The 19,644-nt window shown below is 36.4% G+C and overlaps 1 protein-coding gene across 1 annotated transcript in view; it reads right to left on the reverse strand.

The window, feature by feature from the left end:
* The window catches only part of aopep (aminopeptidase O (putative)), a 105,046-nt gene that overhangs the window by 41,832 nt on the left and 43,570 nt on the right, over positions 1 to 19,644 (reverse strand). Inside the window, 3 exon segments of the mRNA XM_016295443.1 lie at positions 9,881 to 9,964; positions 10,545 to 10,607; positions 18,246 to 18,306. Of these exon segments, the coding sequence (XP_016150929.1) occupies positions 9,881 to 9,964; positions 10,545 to 10,607; positions 18,246 to 18,306 (208 nt within the window).

Here is a 19,644-nt window from a genome sequence, read left to right on the forward strand (position 1 = left end):
ACATTATATATATATATATATATATATATATATATATATATATATATATATATATATATATATAAATAATAATTTAATACAAAAAATCTAATAAAAGCAGTTTTTTTACTTTCTATTCATCAAAAAAGTATGTATGGCTGCTGAAAAGAATTCAGCTTTGCCAGCACAAGAATAAATACAATTCTAAAATACATGAAAATTTAAAAGTTATTTTAAGTATAATTATAACAATATTTTTCAATATTACTGTGTTCACTCTATTTTAAATGAAATAAATGCAGTCTTCGTGAGCATAAGAGAGATCTAACATTTAAAAAATCATACAAACCCCAAACTAACAGTATGTTTCCTTAAAATAAATGAGAATAAATTAAATGGCAGAACTATAGAATTATGATACTAATTCATAAAAAAAGCTTAAAAAGCAATAAAAAACGTTTTATTCCAAAAATGTAACATTTACAATTAAATATGACAATATTGCATCACAGTTATGTGCCTACTTGTGATCTGTTCTAATTTTCACTTGAATTTATATTCTGCAGTGTAATTTGGTCATTAATGAAACAGACCTTTTTACAAAATTTAGCAGTTTAGTAGATCTTAAGTAAAATAATCATCCAATGCCTCTAAACTACCTATTTGTTACAAGCTTTCAGAGAAAAATGCAGTCTGGAGAGTTACAGCCCTCATAGCCCAAAGTCCTATTACAATTTTAACCACGGAAGCACTTTAGGCTAAAACGGCCTAAATTGATCTGTACGCCTAACGACAAATAAACCCTTTAAAAAGACTGTTATTGGATTCATATGTGTTTCCCTCGATAATCTCTGCGCCTGTGAGCCCAACAGCATTAAGCCCCTGCATCAAAGAGCCTGCCGTGTATGCTGTGGGCTTTACAAGTCTGCTCTGTAGACCTTCAGAGAGTGGAAGAGTGAGAAGGGAGGGGGAAACTCAATGAGGCTAATAGCACCATAGAGGTCCGCGAGACCCGCCGTCTCCCTCGCTCATTACCGAAACGCTGCTTTTTCTCCTACCAGACAGATGTTGGAGCACGGCGCTTACGACCAGTGAGAAATGAGATGAAGTGATGCCTGAGTCACTTCACTACGTTTTTTATTTGTGACTGCTGATTTCATTTCCCACCAAATGAGGCCCAAGGAACATGATGCAAAACATGAACAGAGTCGTTTAACATGGGCCTCGTTTGAGCGTTATATGCTACCTCCCATTTAAGGCGGCACATTTATTCGCAAATTAGTATTTGACATAAATCCAATTGGAGCTTGAACGTCATGGTTGTGGAAATAGTGAGGGGCAACCATATGTAATCAGTTAAAGCGATGTGTGTGTGTATTTCCTAACTGATGCATTTTCCATGTGCGCTGGAAAGACAAACACAGATGGTATTTAATGACACTGGAGATGTTGCTAGATATTTTTCGGTGAGGAAACCACTCACATTAAAAGCTTCAAGCCCTATTCCTCAGAAAAAAGTTCAGCTTAGGCTTTTGAGAGAAAAGTGAGTGTTTGCTGGTTAAAAACTTAATGATCTGAATCACATAATACAATGATATTTGTGTCCCTTATGCTGAAAAAACTGTCGAAACAAACTTTCCATATGACTCAAAAATCACAGATCAAGCAACCTCTATCACCATTCCTCCCAAGAGCTGTCATTGTGGGGGGTGGGGGGGTTTCCCCCGTTCTGTAGAACACAAAAAAAAATATTTTGAAGAATGTTTTTGTACAGTGGAAGTCAATGGGGTCCAAAACAACACTGGAAAGAAAGTAAGTCATACAGATTTGGAACAACATGAATTATTGAAGACAGAATTAAAATTTTTGGGTAAACTATCCCTTTAAGCTTATGCTGAACACCGCATTAATACCCAGAAGTCTCCAGACACATGTTAAAGTGCTCTATGCTTGAAGGAGAGAAAAAAACGAGAGACCGCAAGAGTTCTGCTTTCGTGTATCAGGAGCGGCAGAGCCTTTTATATACATACTGTTCATATAATGCTCTGGCTTTTAAAGACCCTGGGTCTACATTACAATCCTCTATGCTGTTCTCTAGCGAGCGAGAGTGCCCAATTACCGTATCAAATAAAAGCCATCAGCTATATGAGGTTTGCTGATTATGATGGGCTTGCATAGAAAGTTGGACGCAAGAGCTCTTTTGAGAACATGGCTTATTGCATCCTCATATAGCACAAAGCAGACTGTGGAAATTCTCAGCCATGCAATTCACAATAAAAATGCACACGTGTGCGCAGGCTAAAGCTAATACACATGCATATCCAGGAATTCAGCCTCAATAACAGGAAAAACGTGGTGAAACTGCCAGTATGCGCCTGTATGCCAATGGTTTTCAACAGGTACAGTAGATGTCGTAAATACATCATCTGCCTCTTAAGAGCATCATTGACGGCCATTAAAATTGATTTGCAAGCAACATATATATTGACAATTTCATTATTTTATAGTAGACGTTCTGTAGATGTTAACTTTAAACAAAATCAATTTAACACTAAAAAGCATGCATCAAACCAGGCCACACTTCTAACAAACCAGCACTTGTGCAATGTTTAGGTTTTCATAACGCTAGTCAGTCATCTAGTTGGGGATATTGGTTACAGCTTTAAGTTGATCTGCATCTGACTTTGAAGTTTAAATACATTCAAACTTAAAATAACCTTTCTGGTTAAATGATTGCATGTTGTATAAACCCCTCTGATGTGAGGAATGTGAAGTGTAGTGTGTGTGTGAGTGTAATAAAAAGCACATGACTTCATGGTTTATTCTCTCTAGCATTTGTTCCTCTCCACAGCCTCTGCCCTTCGCTTGCTCCTCCGCAATTGGACATGGACCCTGGATCATTCCCACACATGCAGACAAGAGACACATGTGACATCTCTCTCTTCTCACCCACATCCACACACACTCCTACACAACATAAAAATCTCTGTATTTTTCTCAGGTTTTACAGTAAAAATACACAAAACTGGACAAATTTACATAAAGAAAAACATGTTTTCAATTGTTTTTCCTATTTCACTGTGAAACTCTTGCAGAAATCTTACAGAAGTTTAGACATAAATAAATAAAAATCAGATGGGTTCAAAAAATTAATTTAATTAAATATATTATATTAATATATTAAATTTAATTCAAGATATATTATACAAATTTTATGGCTCAGATAAATGAATAATTGCATATACTGATCAAAGTATACAGATATTAAATAAATGACTTTAAAGAATATTTAGCGTTTACAAAGAATCTGTATTGCAAAGGGGTTTTATTTACACATTGGAAAATTTAGTTTTCCCCTATTTATTTAGTATAAATTAACAAAAACTGACTTTTCATTTTTGGCCCTTTACAAATCTCATCTTTTAAAGAATATTACTTGAATAAAGTTAATGTTTACACATGGGATACACACTTTAGTAAGGTTTACACAACAACGCCACTAAATAAATAAAGAAATACATAAATATAAATAATTTACCAATGAGATAAGACATACATTTTAAGACATTTAAAAAATGAATGCATCTTGTTTTAATAATATTTAAAAATGTTTTTCTTTTTTTTCTTTTTTTTTACTGGAAAACCACAAATATACTGATTAAGAAAATATGATATGATGTATTTGTCTGTCTGTAAGTGAGGCACTATCCTGCCAATATCAGCATTAGCTCCTTTATATTCCTGTATTTTCCCTGACGTGCAGTTAGCTCTTGTGAGGAATGAGTCAGAGTAATGGAGGACAGCTCCCCACCTCTTCCTTTTACTTCTGGCGAAGGAGGGGCAGCGAGTGAATAGGTCAGTCTTATTTTGCTTTTGTTTATGGATCTTTCTGTTTGTTGTTTCTCATGGATCCCACCGAACTGAGCTTGTCTCTAATAACCGTTCAAATGAGATTCCAGCCCTGGCAGTCGCACGTAACCGTACATTTTTGGATTGACTCGTGTCTGATGCCAAAATATTCACTAAACGCAGACATCCCCCTCTCTAGCACATCACGCATACACACACACCTTGAGACATTAGACCTACTGTCTGTCATTTTGTGCTCTCAGGTCTTTGGAAAGGATCTGGATTGAGGGGCCTACTTCCTTTACCTCTTCCCCCATATCCATAAATCAGCTTTGGGTTCAGGATGCGGCGCACAGAAAAAACTTCAGGGAAAGAGTGAGATTGAGACTCTGAGGAACAGAAGGAAACGGGTCATGGCAATCAAGCGCTCTGTTGGACATCTCTGTGCACGGTCAGAGGCCTGCGAAGATAAACCTGAGTGGCGTACATTACCGCAAAAATATCGAACGGGCCACAGGAACATCCATTTGGTTACGCGGAGTAACGGTAATGTCAGCACACAACAGGAATTTGGATTAGGCTCAAAAACACATCGTCCCGCAAGGAACCGCTTTCATCTACATTCCAGCGAACGTTCAAAGGAGTACACGAGAGTATAAAACAAATGCCAAAAAAGCAATTGCAGAAATAACCATGAAGAATATAGATTAGGAGTTCAGTGTATCTGCATGTCACTATGGTTTCAGGCGCTGCGGTCTAAGGGAAGGATTATGTTACTCATGAATGTGACCTTAATTTCAGACAACCCAGCATTCCTGTCTTTGACACTGTATATACACAAAAAAGATTTCACAAGAGCCAAACCTCAAAGCATTGAGGAACTTCCTATAGTGTCTAGCCTTTAGATTACCTGTTCCCTAAACCAACAATATGGCCTAAACCACCAACAATATGGCCTAATCAGCTCAGCTCATATACAATGAGGGGTTGCGGTGCAGTGGTTAAATGAGAGTGATCCAAGTTTGAGTCTGGCTCGCATTTCATTTCCTGATCCAATTTACCTATCCTTTCTTTACTGTCCCTATAAAATAAAAGCATAAAAATGGCCATAATTACACGAAAACTAGACTGGTAGCTAAAAGATCATGGTTTGAACCATGAATGGAGCAACTGTGTCACTTTTGAGAAACTTAATCTTATGAAATTAATTATTTTATTCAGCAAGAATGAATTTTGATCAAAAGTAACAGTAGAGATTTTTACAATGCTAAAAGAACGTTCCATTCCTCAAAAAATACAGAGAAAAGTATAACTGTTTCCACAACAATATTAAGGAACTGCTTTCAACATTATTAACAATTAAATGTTTCTTGAGCATAAGATCAGCATATTATCTTTGAAGGATCATGTGACACTGAAGAATGGAGTAATGATACTGAAAATGTAGCTTTGCCATTACAGAAATAAATTACACTTTAAAATAAATTATAATAATAAAAGGTTATTTTAAACTGCAATAAAATTTCACAATATTACTGTTTTTACTGTACTTTGACCAAATAAATGCAGCCTTGGTGATCATAAAAGATATGAAAAGAAACGTGAAAAAAATCTTTCCGACCCCAAACTTTTGAATGGTAATGTAATAATGAAACGTATAACTTAAATTCTTATTCTACTTTTATAATTAATAAACAAATTCAAAAAATTCAAAATATTACCTACTATACGTTTTTGGTTTAAAACTAAAAAAATTACAAAATTAACACTATATAATATAATATATAAAAAAATGTTTAAATATAATATAAAAATATTTTTAAAAAAAAATGTTGTATTTAGTCAAGAGATATATGTGTATTAGTTAATGTGATGTAGAGATCCTCAATTTGTTATATGAATTTGCAAGTAAGAGTTCAGGGTAACACTTTATTATAGGGATCAATGCTAACTATTAACTAGATGATTGTTAGCATGCCTATTAATAACATATTGGTTGTTTATTAGTGCTTATAAAGCACATATTCTGCATGACCATAATCTACATCCTTAATCCTACCCAATACCTAAACTTCACAACTACGTTACTGACTATTAAAGGGGTCATATGATGCGATTTCAATTTTTCCTTACTCTTTGGCGTGTTACAAGCTCTTGGTGCATAAAGAAGATCTGTAAAGTTGTAAAGACTAAAGTCTCAAATCCAAAGAGCTATTCTTTATAAAAGTTAAGAGCCTACCTAAAACGAGACCGCACCATTCTCAAGCCCGCCGGCCTCCGCTCACTCAAGCCCGCTGAGTGTTTCATTGTGAAAGCAAAACTACTTTGTTTGGCCTTCCAAAAGAGGACATGACTAGAAATCAGTGGTTAAGCTGTATTTACAACACTGTTCCAGAACAGTTCAACCCAAATATTCAGATGTGTGCAGCACATTTTATGGAGGACTGTTTCCTGATCCTGATACTATAGACTACAATGCCGGCTGTTCTGACTCACAGACTGTAAGTACGTTTTTTATATTTAAAGAATTTGCCACTGACGATTCAAACGCGAGTTTTGAGCAGTGTAGAGTAGCACTTGTTGTTTGTCATTTCTCCGATCACAAATGCAGACATGGTTTTATGTTTATGCGGCGCGATGCAACGCAATGCGTAAAAAGACAGTATAAGTCATTATAATCCGTAATTATGTCCCCACTGGATGCAACAAATGCCTCATTTATAATGGGTTTTAATGTTTTTGTCTCATCACTTCGGCTGGACAGGGCATCACAATCTGGTAAGGGGCGTAACATTTCCGTCACATGCTTGAGGTATTCAGCCAATCACAATGCACTGGATAGCTGGCCAATCACAGCACACCTTGCTTTTCAGACCGATGAGCTTTGTAAAAATCGACGCGTTTCAGAAAGGCGGGACATAGAGGAGAAACAATAATGTACAGTATGTGGAAAATAATGTGTTTTTTGAACCTTAAACCGCATAAACACATTTCATTACACCAAATACACAAAATAATGTTCTTTTTAGCAACATCATATGACCCCTTTAATAAGCAGCAAATTAAGAGTTTTTTTTAGGCAAAAGTCATAGTTATGGTTAATGGTTTGTTACTGGTGAGAATTGGACCCTAAAATAAAGTGTGACCGAGTTCAGAACTTAGAATAAACTTAAGAATCTGCCACTGAATGAATGAATGAATGAATGAATGTACTTTTTGGATACAAGAATCTGCTAAAGTAACTTTCAAACAGGGCACCTGTGGCTCAATGCCAATATTTCACCTTGTATAAATGGTTAGCAGCTATGTGGGAGGCTAGATAATGTATGAGACCGTACTAGAGGTCGGTCCCTCTGTCTCTGTGATTAGCCAGTGCAGACAGGCTCTCTCATTAGCTTGGCTTTGGATCAAAATGGAGCAAAATGAAGCTCATTATCACAAAGCGTAACTAATATAGCACAGCAACTCCCCAAACACACACACCCACACATGCTCAAATGGGAGGCAATAAAACCCCATTCTTTTCCGGCCCAAAACTTTCATTTCACATTAAAGTGACCCTGATCTCAGTCTGGGGTTAGCGGGGGGTGTCTGGACCTGAACAGTGCCAATTACCTATGATGTAATTACCTATGAGAGAGCCTTCACTGCACTGCCTGTAGGCCCACATGCTCTCCTCTCGCCCCTCCGTCACTTTAAGGGCCCGGCCTGAGCTTGATTTATGGGTGAGCTGAGGATGGGGCGCCTGCTTTTGAAGTCCATGAATGTGCAACATAAAATACACCTGTAAAGAGCCAGCAGAGGGGCTCCCACTGCCTTACACAAGCAGGAGGTGGGGTGGGGTGCGAGAGGAAGGGGGCATGAGGAGAGGAGGGGTCACCAGTGTTTCCTTTCAGGTTGGCTTTTATGGCACCACTTCAAACAATCTCTGGCTCTCTCTTTCTCCCTCTGTCCCCACCCTGGTCATTGTACAGAGCCAACTGGACTGAAATTGGTCATTCTTCTCTTTCATGGGCCTGTCTCTCCCGATATACACACCCCATCACTGTTCTCTGAAGTTACATGTAACAAATGTGTCAATTCGCCAGGTGCCAGAAAGACTGAGCTTCTCTACTCGTTCAGAGAGGTGTGGTGTGGGAAGGTCTCACAGCTAACATCTGTAAAACATGTTCATATTAAAAATACCCCAACTAGACCTGGATGATAAGTAGAAAATTGGTTTAATATGATAAATCGGTGAGGATATACTTCACATCACTTGAAATACCGTGGTACTAGAATATGCCAATTATTCCATACATGGTATGTAATGGGCTCCAAAAAGACCACACTGAAAAAATTTATTTTTGTTTTTTTATTCAAACCAAGAAAAAGATTAGGATTTATAATAATTTTAAAGAAAAGTTATAATATAATGTAATATAATAATATAATATATAATATTCTTAATTGTATGTAATTTATATTATATTATATTATATTTAAATCTAAAAAACCGTTTTAGAAAAAGTAGTAAAAAAAAAGTTAAGACTTAAAATGAAGAACATTATATAGCTTTTTGTCATAACTTTTGTTAAATTATCTAAAATCCTAAAATATTTTAGCAATTTTTCAACATCCTAATAAATAAATTCTAGCTTTAAAATACATTTTATTTTAATCTAAAAAAAAGTTAAGACTTAAAATAAAGAACATTATATAGTTTTTTTGTCATAATTTTTGTTAAATTATCTAAAATCCTAAAATATCATATAAAAGAATTAAAAGAAATATTATATTAGACTAGAATTTCTTATAATTTATAATAATTTAACTTAAATCTAGGGAAGGATTTTGAATGATTTAAAACAAAGAAAATACATAAAATGAAAATTGATATATGATATTACTTGTCATAACTTTATTAAAAAAATTTTTTTAGAAATCCTAAACCTAAAATAATATAATATACTATGTTTTTTATTTTATTTTAACTAAAAAAAGCAAAATAACATTATTAGTGATCTCAGACATTTGAACCCTAATGCATATCAAAATACCACTGAATTACCATCTGACATTAGCACTATACCTTGGCACCACCACAATACTTTCAGTAAGGGTTAACACTTCAGATGGTAGCAGCTGTAAAATGTAACACTTAAGAATGTCCTTTGACTAAGACATATTCAGACAGAATAATCTCTTAGCTCCAGCCACTGACACACACAAATATACACACCTACCACTGAAGTGACAAAAACAGGATCTCGGGGCAGACATTACATCAGTGCTGAAACTTGAAGATGACATAACCTAAATCACACTAGATGAAACACGCAATACACACGCTCAACACACACGCAGGAGTTTATGATGCTAATTCTGCCGTCTGATTTGTGAACATACTTTAATAGAGGCTCGACTGCACTGTTTGGTGTACAGCCAGTCGGCGTGCAGATTCCACATGTGCGAGAGTTTCAGCGAGACAAACTGTTTGACAATTTGGGTGAAGACTTATGGAGGAATCTGTATACACGTATGCATAACTTCGAAGTTTCGATAAACACAGTGAGAAAAAGAATACACAAAAACATCACGCTCATGCACATGCATAAACTCACGCAGAATGAGCAACAGGTATCTTCCCTGGCAGGAGATCAGCCATTTTGAAGCTAAACCTCAAAGGAGTGACTCACTGCCATCACATGGCACAAGCTATTTCAGACCATGCCTTGATTTGTTTCTTCTGTTGTTGGCTGGCCAAGGGGCGGACACACGAGACGGGCATATGTGTGAGCCCTTCTCCAGCATTCAACGCCCTTCAGTACATCATCTGCGCACTAAAATCTGATAGCGGTGCTCCACAACAAAACTACATGCAAACTTGAGCGAATCTTAAACAGCAACTTGAGAAGAGCAGAAGTTCACTTCATTAGGCATGATTAAGCAAATCTACAGATGTTTCCTAATATGGAGTGACCGAGCTGAGGTGGAAATTATTAGGGAGAGATGCAGGGAAGACAAACGGGTGGGATGAGATCTATTTAAAGCCTGTTTGGCGGGGTCTTACCTCTTTGAAGTTAACCTTGGGCCCTGCTCTTTTCCGCTTGCTGCCCTTTCCACCAGAGCCACTGAAGTGAATCCATTTTGCAACCTGCGGAAGAGGAGGCAGAGCAGGGCGGGAGAGAGAGAGAGAGAGAGAGAGAGAGAGAGTGAGAGAGTGAGAGAGATGGAGTGAGAAGGTGAGATGGTGAGATAGACAAAGACATCGTAAAATACCTGCCGCACCACATTCGCCTCGGTAATGAAATAGTTAAACATGATGCACTCAGAACATACAAGCTCAATTCAACAGTTTCTGAGCTGAAGGATGGCATTCAAACATTAGAGAAACAGACACAACGACTGAAAGACACTAAATACAAAACATCAGGGTAAAATCCTTCACTTCTAACAAACAAAAAATACACCTTCTAACTGTGTGATTTCCTCTCTTAGCCACTGAGTGATGCTCCAGGTACAAGAAACAGCAAATACTACCCACAATTACACAATAAAAACGGTTCAAACCGCAAACATGCCCTCAAAACAGAAGATCCACAATTGTTGTAAAAGTTATGAATGAAGCATATGAAGTGCTACAGGTAATACAGTAAAGAACTATCAATCCGCAAAGGAAGTAAGATATAAACAGGTGCTCAATGGGAGCTTTAAGAGTTTAAAAAGTGCTTTACCTCTCCCTTGACTTCTTGCACCACTGGAGTCCGCAACCATTCTGAGCAGGCGTCCCTCAGCCACTGAACAAGAGGAAGAGATCAGCAGAATGTTGAGTAGAGAGAGAGAGAGAGAGAGAGAGAGAGAGAGAGAGAGTCACTTGTTCCTTGATGGGAACTAACCACTCGACACAGCAAGCTCTGCGACCAGGATAAAACCGAGGACAAAATCCCCTCATTAAGTTGAAACGGAGGAGTTCTCCTCTCGCTCTTCTGCACGCTCGCGCTGCACTTAACCTTATTAAAGCTCGCACCGTCGGCGCACTGAATACCTTCCCTCACTGAGAGAGGGAGGAAAGAGAAAGGAGGGGAGCGAGTGAGAAAAGGAGGAGGCAGAGAGATGAGGTGTGCGTGTGGGGGAGCAGACGGCAGTAGCGGCAGTAAAAGGTCTGGGAGCGGAGCTTCATTGTAATCAGCAGTGTTCACTCCCCGTGCAGCCAGAGGAGGGGCCGTTTGTCTCTTTCTCTTCGTCACACACACACACACACACACACACAAGCACACACACACACACACACACACGCACGCACGCGCACACACACATACACACACACACATACACACATACATACATACACACATACATTGCTCAAAAAAATAAAGGAACACTTTGAAAATACATCAGATCAGGGAAAAATATCATGCTGGATATCTATACTGATATGGACTGGGTAATGTGTTAAGAATGAAAGGATGCCACATCGTTTGATGGAAATGAAAATTATCAACCTACAGAGGGCTGAATTCAAAGACACCCCGAAAATCAAAGTGAAAAAATTATGCAGCAGCCTTACACACACACACACACACACACACTTCTCTTTAAAACTGATGAGCTGTGTGTGCGTAGAGGTGTGTAAACACAAAGGCAGGTATAGAAGGATCTCACAGACAGGCTGACATGGCCTCTCGCAGGTAATAAGAAACGTGGGAGATAAGAGCAGAGAAAACAGACTCAATGATGTCCCCTATCCATTTCAAAAATGTCAAGTGATTGTATCAGGTATTACTACATTCATATACACTCTTAAAAATAAAGGTGCTTCACGATGCCATAGAAGAACCTTTTTGTCTAAATGGTTCCATAAAGAACCTTTAACATCTGAAGAACCTTTCTGTTTTACAAAAGGTTCTTTGTGGCGAAAGAAGGTTCTTCAGATTACAAAAAGGTAAGAAAGAGATGGTTCTTTAAAGAACCTTTGACTGAATGGTTCTTTGTGGAACCAAAAATGGTTCTTCTATGGCATCGCTTGAAGAACCTTTTGAAGCACCTTTATTTTTAAGAGTGTACCACGGTACATCAAAGTTCTTTCAAATGATAATCTGGTTTAATAATAAAACCAAAGACATTTTTACACCTCTTTTTGAGAAAATGTGTGTGAGTGTTGTGATTGGTCACCAAGGCGTTGCTATGTGATCCATCGGTTGCTAGAGGGTTATTTACTGGTTCAGGTAAAAAGAGCCCATATCCTCAAGTCTTGTTCAGACAGGCAGCAAAAATCTGATCTTTCTGTCTATCAGACCTAAAGCATAGTAGTTTTGTCATTTGAAGGAGGGTCATCATAGTTTTGATTTAGCTTTATTTATGTTTTATTACGTTTTTCTTTAAGTAAATGTTGTGGTAGTTTTATCTCTATGATGGTTAGTTTTATTTTTTATTTAATTGTGTGTGTGTGTGCTGTTTTTTCTTTTTCTTTCTTTTATTTAGTTTTTTTGCTTCCAAAGTTAATGTGAAAATTATATTTAAATACTGGCATTAAATATAAATGTTATAAAATCTCAGAATTGTACATATTCTATAAAATTAACAATATATATATATATTTTATACGGATAATTAATTTTAAAAAATTCAAATTATAATTGGTTTTATCTTTATTTCAGTAAACAAACAAAGAAAAAAAATCCAATCTAGCGACAAATAACTATGAAATGTCAGTCAAAAAAACACAACACAACACAACACAAAACAAAGAAAAACATTCCAATACAATACAATACAGATTTCCCATGCAGTTTGATTAACGGCCAAGACATTCTGGTTCCAAAAATATGGCTCGGGATTCTCTTTAAATGCAAGTTTATTCATTTTTCCATCCGTTTTATTGTCTGCCAAGCGAAAATTATAATTCAGATTGCATAGAGAAGTAGCACAACTCTCCTCAACAAAGTGCTTCTTTATGTGCGTGCATGACTTTATTAGCCGCTTTAAGAGTTAAATAAATGTATTTTTGTTACCCCAGGGAGAAGAGAAAGAAAGTCTGCGTGTCTATGTATGTGTTTTTTTGACTCTCGTGCACTTTCGGGAAAGGAGAGTGGGCAGAGCAGAATTTGACTCTCGGGCTGCAAACTGCCATTGTTAACTTGGATACCACACATAGCAGTTTTACGGCCCAGATTGCCTGGTTCATTCCCGGCACAGCCAGGCCTTTGTGCGCCTGCAAGACACTGCAATCAGCCCCCTCTTACTGCCAAACTCGTAAAATACTCACACAAACACACTCGCAAACTCCCATCTCACACAAGCTGATTGTATATACGGTAAATGTAGTATTTCTGTATTAGTACGTCAGTATGAACTCCTAAACACGGCGCGCTCAGAACTAAATTGGTGTTGAACAGTTAACAGTGGGATGTTGCCCTTGTGTTGGCGGCACAACAGCGACAGCTGCTTTTTACGATGACAGACGTGCTAACTGCTCTCACAGCTCTCTGTCTGAAATCGAAATGGGTTTTTATACTTTATCATCTGGTAAATGATCAGATCCTTCCCACTTTCCTAACACACATTTCTGGTCTTGTGCTTGATATGATACATTGATGATCAAATCATATTCGTCTTTGTAATCGTTCAATTCTCTGTGTGTATGTGCTGTACATGTGGAAGAATTGACAATAAAGCAGACTTGACTTGACTTGATCATGATAACTATAGACTGAGCTTATTATTTTCAGTTGTGTTTAGGCATTCTTTACACAACTAAATGCAAACTACTGATTGTGCATAAATTACTTCACATTAAATTAGAATATTCCCATTACTGACTGAAATTATGATTCCAAATTTCTAGCAAAATTTTATATACAAAGCAACACAAGAGCTGATTCTTGACAGCATGTCTACAAATAACACAAAGGAATGGCTCACAGATTTTTTTTTTCTTCTGATTTGAGCAAAAAAAAACATTTTTAAACAGCATTTGGGGAGACATGGGATTTCGTTTGCTGTTGCTCATTGCTACTCTTTTGCCAGCGAGTTTGTCACTCATAGACATTTTTTTCCCCCAAAAGATTTGTATCTTTTTCTTAAGAAAGGAAGCTGCCCAGCACTATATTTTGTGTTCTAGTTGTACTTAAGCTTACACACACACTCAAAAAGTAAAATGTTGACAAAAATGCACACTCTCAAACCCATCCCTCAAACACACACACTTAGTTCCTCTTTTGAGTGCTAAAATAACTGGACATGAACTTGCACCTGATCGCTAAGGTGGAAGTGGATTTGACATTTAAGTGAATGCCACCTATGCTGTGTTCCAAAACCTGGCAAGCTTACAGATAGCGGTGAAAATCACCAGAGGCCCCACGATACGATATTATCACGATACTTGTCACGATACAATATTATTGCGATTTTAAATATATTGCGATATTCTGTTATATATTGCAATTTATTACCTTTTTCCAACTTCAAATTATGTCCCCAAACAAAAACTTTGGCAACATCTCTTTTAACTAAAAAAAAACATTTCTCAGTGTTTATCTCACTTCAATTTTATTGTTGCAGTGCAAAATGGGATTGTCAAGCAGACAAACTGACCAACACTTTCATGAAAACCTGTCATAAATGTTGTATGCACCTGGCAAACTTAACTATTTGTATTACAGTCTAGTCTAGTCCACCTTAATTAAATGTAAACAGGTATGCACTGCTGTGCTACTACACGTATTTTGAACAATGCAACTTGAACTTTGTACAAAAAAGCTGTGCAGACTAGGGATGTAACGATTCACTCAACTCACGATTCGAGTCAAGATTTTGATTTCACGATTCGATTCACAATTTTTAAGACAAATTATAAATTAAATGTGTCCTTTTATTATTGCTTAGACAAAATACTGTATGTTTTTTTTGTGAAATTTAAATATAACAATATAATAATATACTAATATAGCACTTGCATATTATTGCTCTTTTGTTGGTTTTGATTGCTTCTATTGTCCTCATTTGTTAGTCGCCTTGGATAAAAGCGTTTGCTAAATAACAATTTAAATTTAATGTAAGTAACACAAATAAAAGAAATCTCTTCATATAAACAAACTAAGGCTTTGTCTGTGCTCTTTCCATTTAAAATGAGAGGTAACCACTGCATTTTACTCATGATCCAAACAAAGATGCAACATGAGCAATTTTTTAATCTAAATTACATTGTATAATTTCTAAATTTGAAGCAAAAACAGAATGGTTTGACTTCAGTTTTGTGAAACTATGCATGAAAAATATCTGCATGAAACAGAAACAGCAGACGAGCTGAATGAGACGCAGATTCCCTCTCTGCCAGCAGGTGGCGCTTAAAGCGTTTCCTTGGTTTCTGCTGTAAACAAAGCAGCGCTGCACTTATGAACTTTAATATGCTTTATACAGAGGCAAGATGAAAATAAAAAAGTACCATCAAAAGACAGTAAGTTCCCCTCAGACATACATTCATATAAACTCCTACCCCTAACTGAATCGCGATTTGTTTAGCATCTCAACCGATTTGAATCGATTTTCAACCGACTCGCGGTTAATCGTTACATCCCTAGTGCAGACCCTTCAGCAATTAAATAAAACAGTCTTACATTAAAATAAAAATGTTACATTTAAATTAAACATAACATGTACTCTTAAAGTAAACAATGTGCTACAACAGGTATACTATGCATTGCTGTGCTCTTAGTATTTCACTTTCATTCATTCCATATAGTTCCAAGCCAGTTTAATCACCATTCTATTTTTTATTATGCACTGCTTAAATTGATGCATCCACCCACACACACACACACACACACATACACACCACTCGCGCATAAACACAGTGAGAGGGAGAAAGATCGGAGATTGCAGATCGCACTGCGCACACACAGAAACTTATTGTCGGTGCTGCCCTGCGACTTTTATTAATAAAATAACATAGATACTAGATCGCTTCATTATCTTCCGCAGTCAGCAACGAGGTAAAATCGAAGTAACATTAACTAAACAGCTTTATAGTTTGTAGAGAAGACGCACATATGCAGGTAATTCACACACACAACTGTCATCTCTCTCTAGATCAAGATAATTAATTCAAATAAATGTGGTCTTACAGCACTATTTCATCTCTGTATCTGATTTGAAGCGGGCAGAAAGCTAGAGCTAACCAGCCGTAACTGACGAAAAATAACCATCATTTTTAAATTCATAAACAGCTTTAAGTTGTCAATCCTGGCAAATGACCATGGAATAAGCGGTATAATCAATGGCTTGCCATGCATTAAATGATTTTAGAAAAAAAACTCAACACAATCTAGTGGACTGTAAAGAATTTGATTTTGTTATTCTACAAAATAGCATATAATAAAAGATCGAGACTTGGCGTCGTGTATCGATAACAGTATTGCCGCGGAAAATATCGCGATTCTATGCTGTATCGATTTTTCCCCCACCCCTACTTACAGAGGCAGTATATTAAGGCAACAGTACCAACATGCAGATGGATACGAAGGTAGACAACTTATACAGTCTCTTAAAGAGATCAGAGTTCTCACACAGTCATTTACTCACCATCATGTCGTACCAAACTTGTACATGTTTTTTTGTACAACACAAAAGAAGATATTTTCTTGTTTGTTCAATGAAAGTCAAGGGGGTCCAACTTTGTTTTGGAAGAAAGCCAAACAGGTATGGAACAACATAAGGTACCTTGTTTTTGAGAAATTCTAAAACAGCACTGCATGTATCCTTCACGAAGAAGGCAAAACCAAAATCTAATGTAATAAACTCCAAACTCTATATGTAAAACAATCCAAAATGGTGAAAAAAACAGGAGAGATGTTGATTATACATTTTTAAATAACATATTTAATTCAATATTCAAAAATATTATTAAAATAGATCAGTATATTAGTTAAATAATTTGATTTAATATTAAAAGTAGAAAAATTTGAAAACAAAAAACAAGAATTCAGCTTCATTTTTCATTTTTTCGTTCTAGAGAATTACGCTGTTAGCTTAGCAACTTGCTAACATCAAACTCTATTGAAATCAATTGCAAGTCAAGTCTTCTGAGTGGAGTACTTGTAAGCTGCTATGTACTTTCCATATCTGTCCAATGAGATCTAGGATGCAGCCTTAGAAGAAGCCATCCTATGTAGGCAACAGGATGCCTGCTATAAGTTTTGTAACAGAGCTCTAGTTGTCAAAAACCAGCTTAAATTTGCCTCTGAGAATCCAAATGTCTTGAACCACAGCTATTGCCATACAGCCGCAGCCCAGCTAATGACCTGAAAGCTGCTTTGCTTTTCTCTACAAAAGGTACACGTCAGGATTGGGATTTGGTAGGCTGCTCTGAGCATATCCTTTCAGCATCAACCCACAGCGAGCGGAGTCAAGGCAGGTCATGAGATTCAGATTGTCCCAGCCTCAAACCCACCTCAAAGTGCAGATATAGCGACTTATTATGCTCACTCAAATGTTTGCCGTCTTAAAAATAGCACAATGAAAAAAATGTTCCCAGCTCATCCCTCCCTTTTGTATGTGTGTGTGTATATGTGGCTGTGATTGTTTATTGTGGGGTTCGACTATTTCCTGCCATTATTTATTTAGAGGAATGTTTGAGAAGAACATATTTTTAAAGTCAAATCGATGGCTTCAAACAGGGGGAAAAAACAAGAATTTTATCCAAAAGTACAACGGTTCCAGTGCTGATTTTGGCAGCCACATGTCATTAGATCCAATGGTGGCGTCAATGAAAATGGCACCGCACATCAGTCTAGTTGGCGAATGAGTGTAAATCAAGCACAAAACTGAGACAAATTGTGCTGGAAGGGAGAGAGACGAATGTTCGAACACATTTTTTGAGACTTAGACTCAGGATGGATGAACGGAAAGGCTTTTGTGGTCTTTGCTGGTTATTATAAAACACACAATTCTTAACGTAAAAAAGATCTTCCAATCTTCATTCAACAGATTAGATTCCACACACACAGCCTCCACAGTATTTGCTGGAAACATGATATCTTCACAAGCAAATCACCTTTCAAACTGTAAAATGATTACTAAATCGTACATTAAACGGAAAAAAACACGGACTTATGGTTTCATATTAGTCATCGATTGTTTAAGAGCCCAGTTTAGAAATGCTGGAGAGATGGATCTTAAAGCAGGAGGGAAGCTGCTTCATTCATGCCATGTGTCAGTTCGGGAGAGATATATGCATGTGCTCTATGTTCTATTGCTCAAGAGGAAATGGATTAAAAACGGTTTTACATTCTGGGTGACAGGCATGAGAGGTAGCACCAATACATTTTTACATGTTGTGTAACAAGCCTGCTTTTATTCATTTTGCATAATCATAGAGTATTTAATCTGGCTTGAATAAGCAAACATCTCAAAATAGATCTTGGCTTTCTTCTTCTTACCTCTGGCATTTCAGGTGTATCTAACCAGTCTGAAAAGATGGTTTCAAGTGTGATGCCTCAACTGAAAGAGAAAAGTAATACATTCAGTAATTATTGAAAGAGATCAAGGACTTTGGCTTTCCTTTCATGTGCTTTAAAATCATGAAAATCCTTCAAATTAAAAGCAACCTTAACAAGAAATCTACATGCAATGTGTGTATCTGGGTTGGGCAAAGTTCAAAATTTAGAATTTGGCACCCTTTCAATCTATGAGTTGGCACTTGAATTAAACTGGCCACATGCCACAGGATGTTAAACTGGAATGACAGGAAAAGGAATTACTAAATTGCAATTCAAAAATACAACATACGGTTTGAAACAAAACACAAATAATTTCATTACCTTAACTAAATTAAATTAATATTGATTTGTTAATAGATTTGTTATCTATTGATCTATTACCTTATTTTTACCAGAATAAATAGGAATAATTAGATATAATTCCCCAAACTTAAGCATCAAAATACATTTTTACTTTCTGCCACACAATGCCAAAAAATGTCCAGATGATTGTCTAAAAAATATATATTGACATCAAAATTATAAAATGTTGATTAAATTATAGCATTCTGGGGTGTAAAATTCATTAAAAAAAATAAGTAATATATAATAAATTATATAAAATCTAAAGAAGGTGTCATTGCTATTATTTACTATCAATAAAACCTACACCCGAAGCAGTAATATGAATTTCTTTAAATTTCATTCCAATATAATGACTTTTTTAACCCCTTAACTCTCACCCCCATTTTTAAATATAGACATGAAAGTGCATCTACACTTAAATTGTCAAAATCCATGAACAAATACATTTTATAATATGATTGTGAAGTACCATTTCCATGGTAATGCAATGTCCAATTTTAAAATGGTTATCACAGGATGAATTTTGAGGTTTTAAGCTTTTAATTGACATATAATTTATTATGATTACTAAAACATGATAGGAAAAAAGGCAACAAAAAAAAGAATTGTGTGACTATGGTCAGAACTCCTGTTATGATATAGATTTTTTGAGGTCCACTCTTGTCATTAATCTATTACTGTTCCTAAATAATTTTTAACAAAAAACAGAGGTTAAACTGAAATACCAATTAAAATCCTGTTTGATGCCTCATTCGAAATTCAACTGGATCTGAATCACAATTTTCAATTCAACTCTGCATGGTGCATAATCCTTGTGACAATAGAGTACAGATTTGCTTTTCTTTTCTCCTCTCAAAGTATTTTTTTTCTCCGGCTGTAATTGAAGTCATTCACCACTCACTCCAAATCAATCTTGTTAACGTGCAAGAGTGCAGACACACGCATGCACGCACGCACACACACACACACACACACACACACACACACACACACA

Source organism: Sinocyclocheilus grahami, unplaced genomic scaffold (genome assembly GCF_001515645.1).
Source record: "Sinocyclocheilus grahami isolate Dianchi unplaced genomic scaffold, SAMN03320097.WGS_v1.1 scaffold336.1, whole genome shotgun sequence".
Lineage (NCBI taxonomy): Eukaryota > Metazoa > Chordata > Actinopteri > Cypriniformes > Cyprinidae > Sinocyclocheilus > Sinocyclocheilus grahami.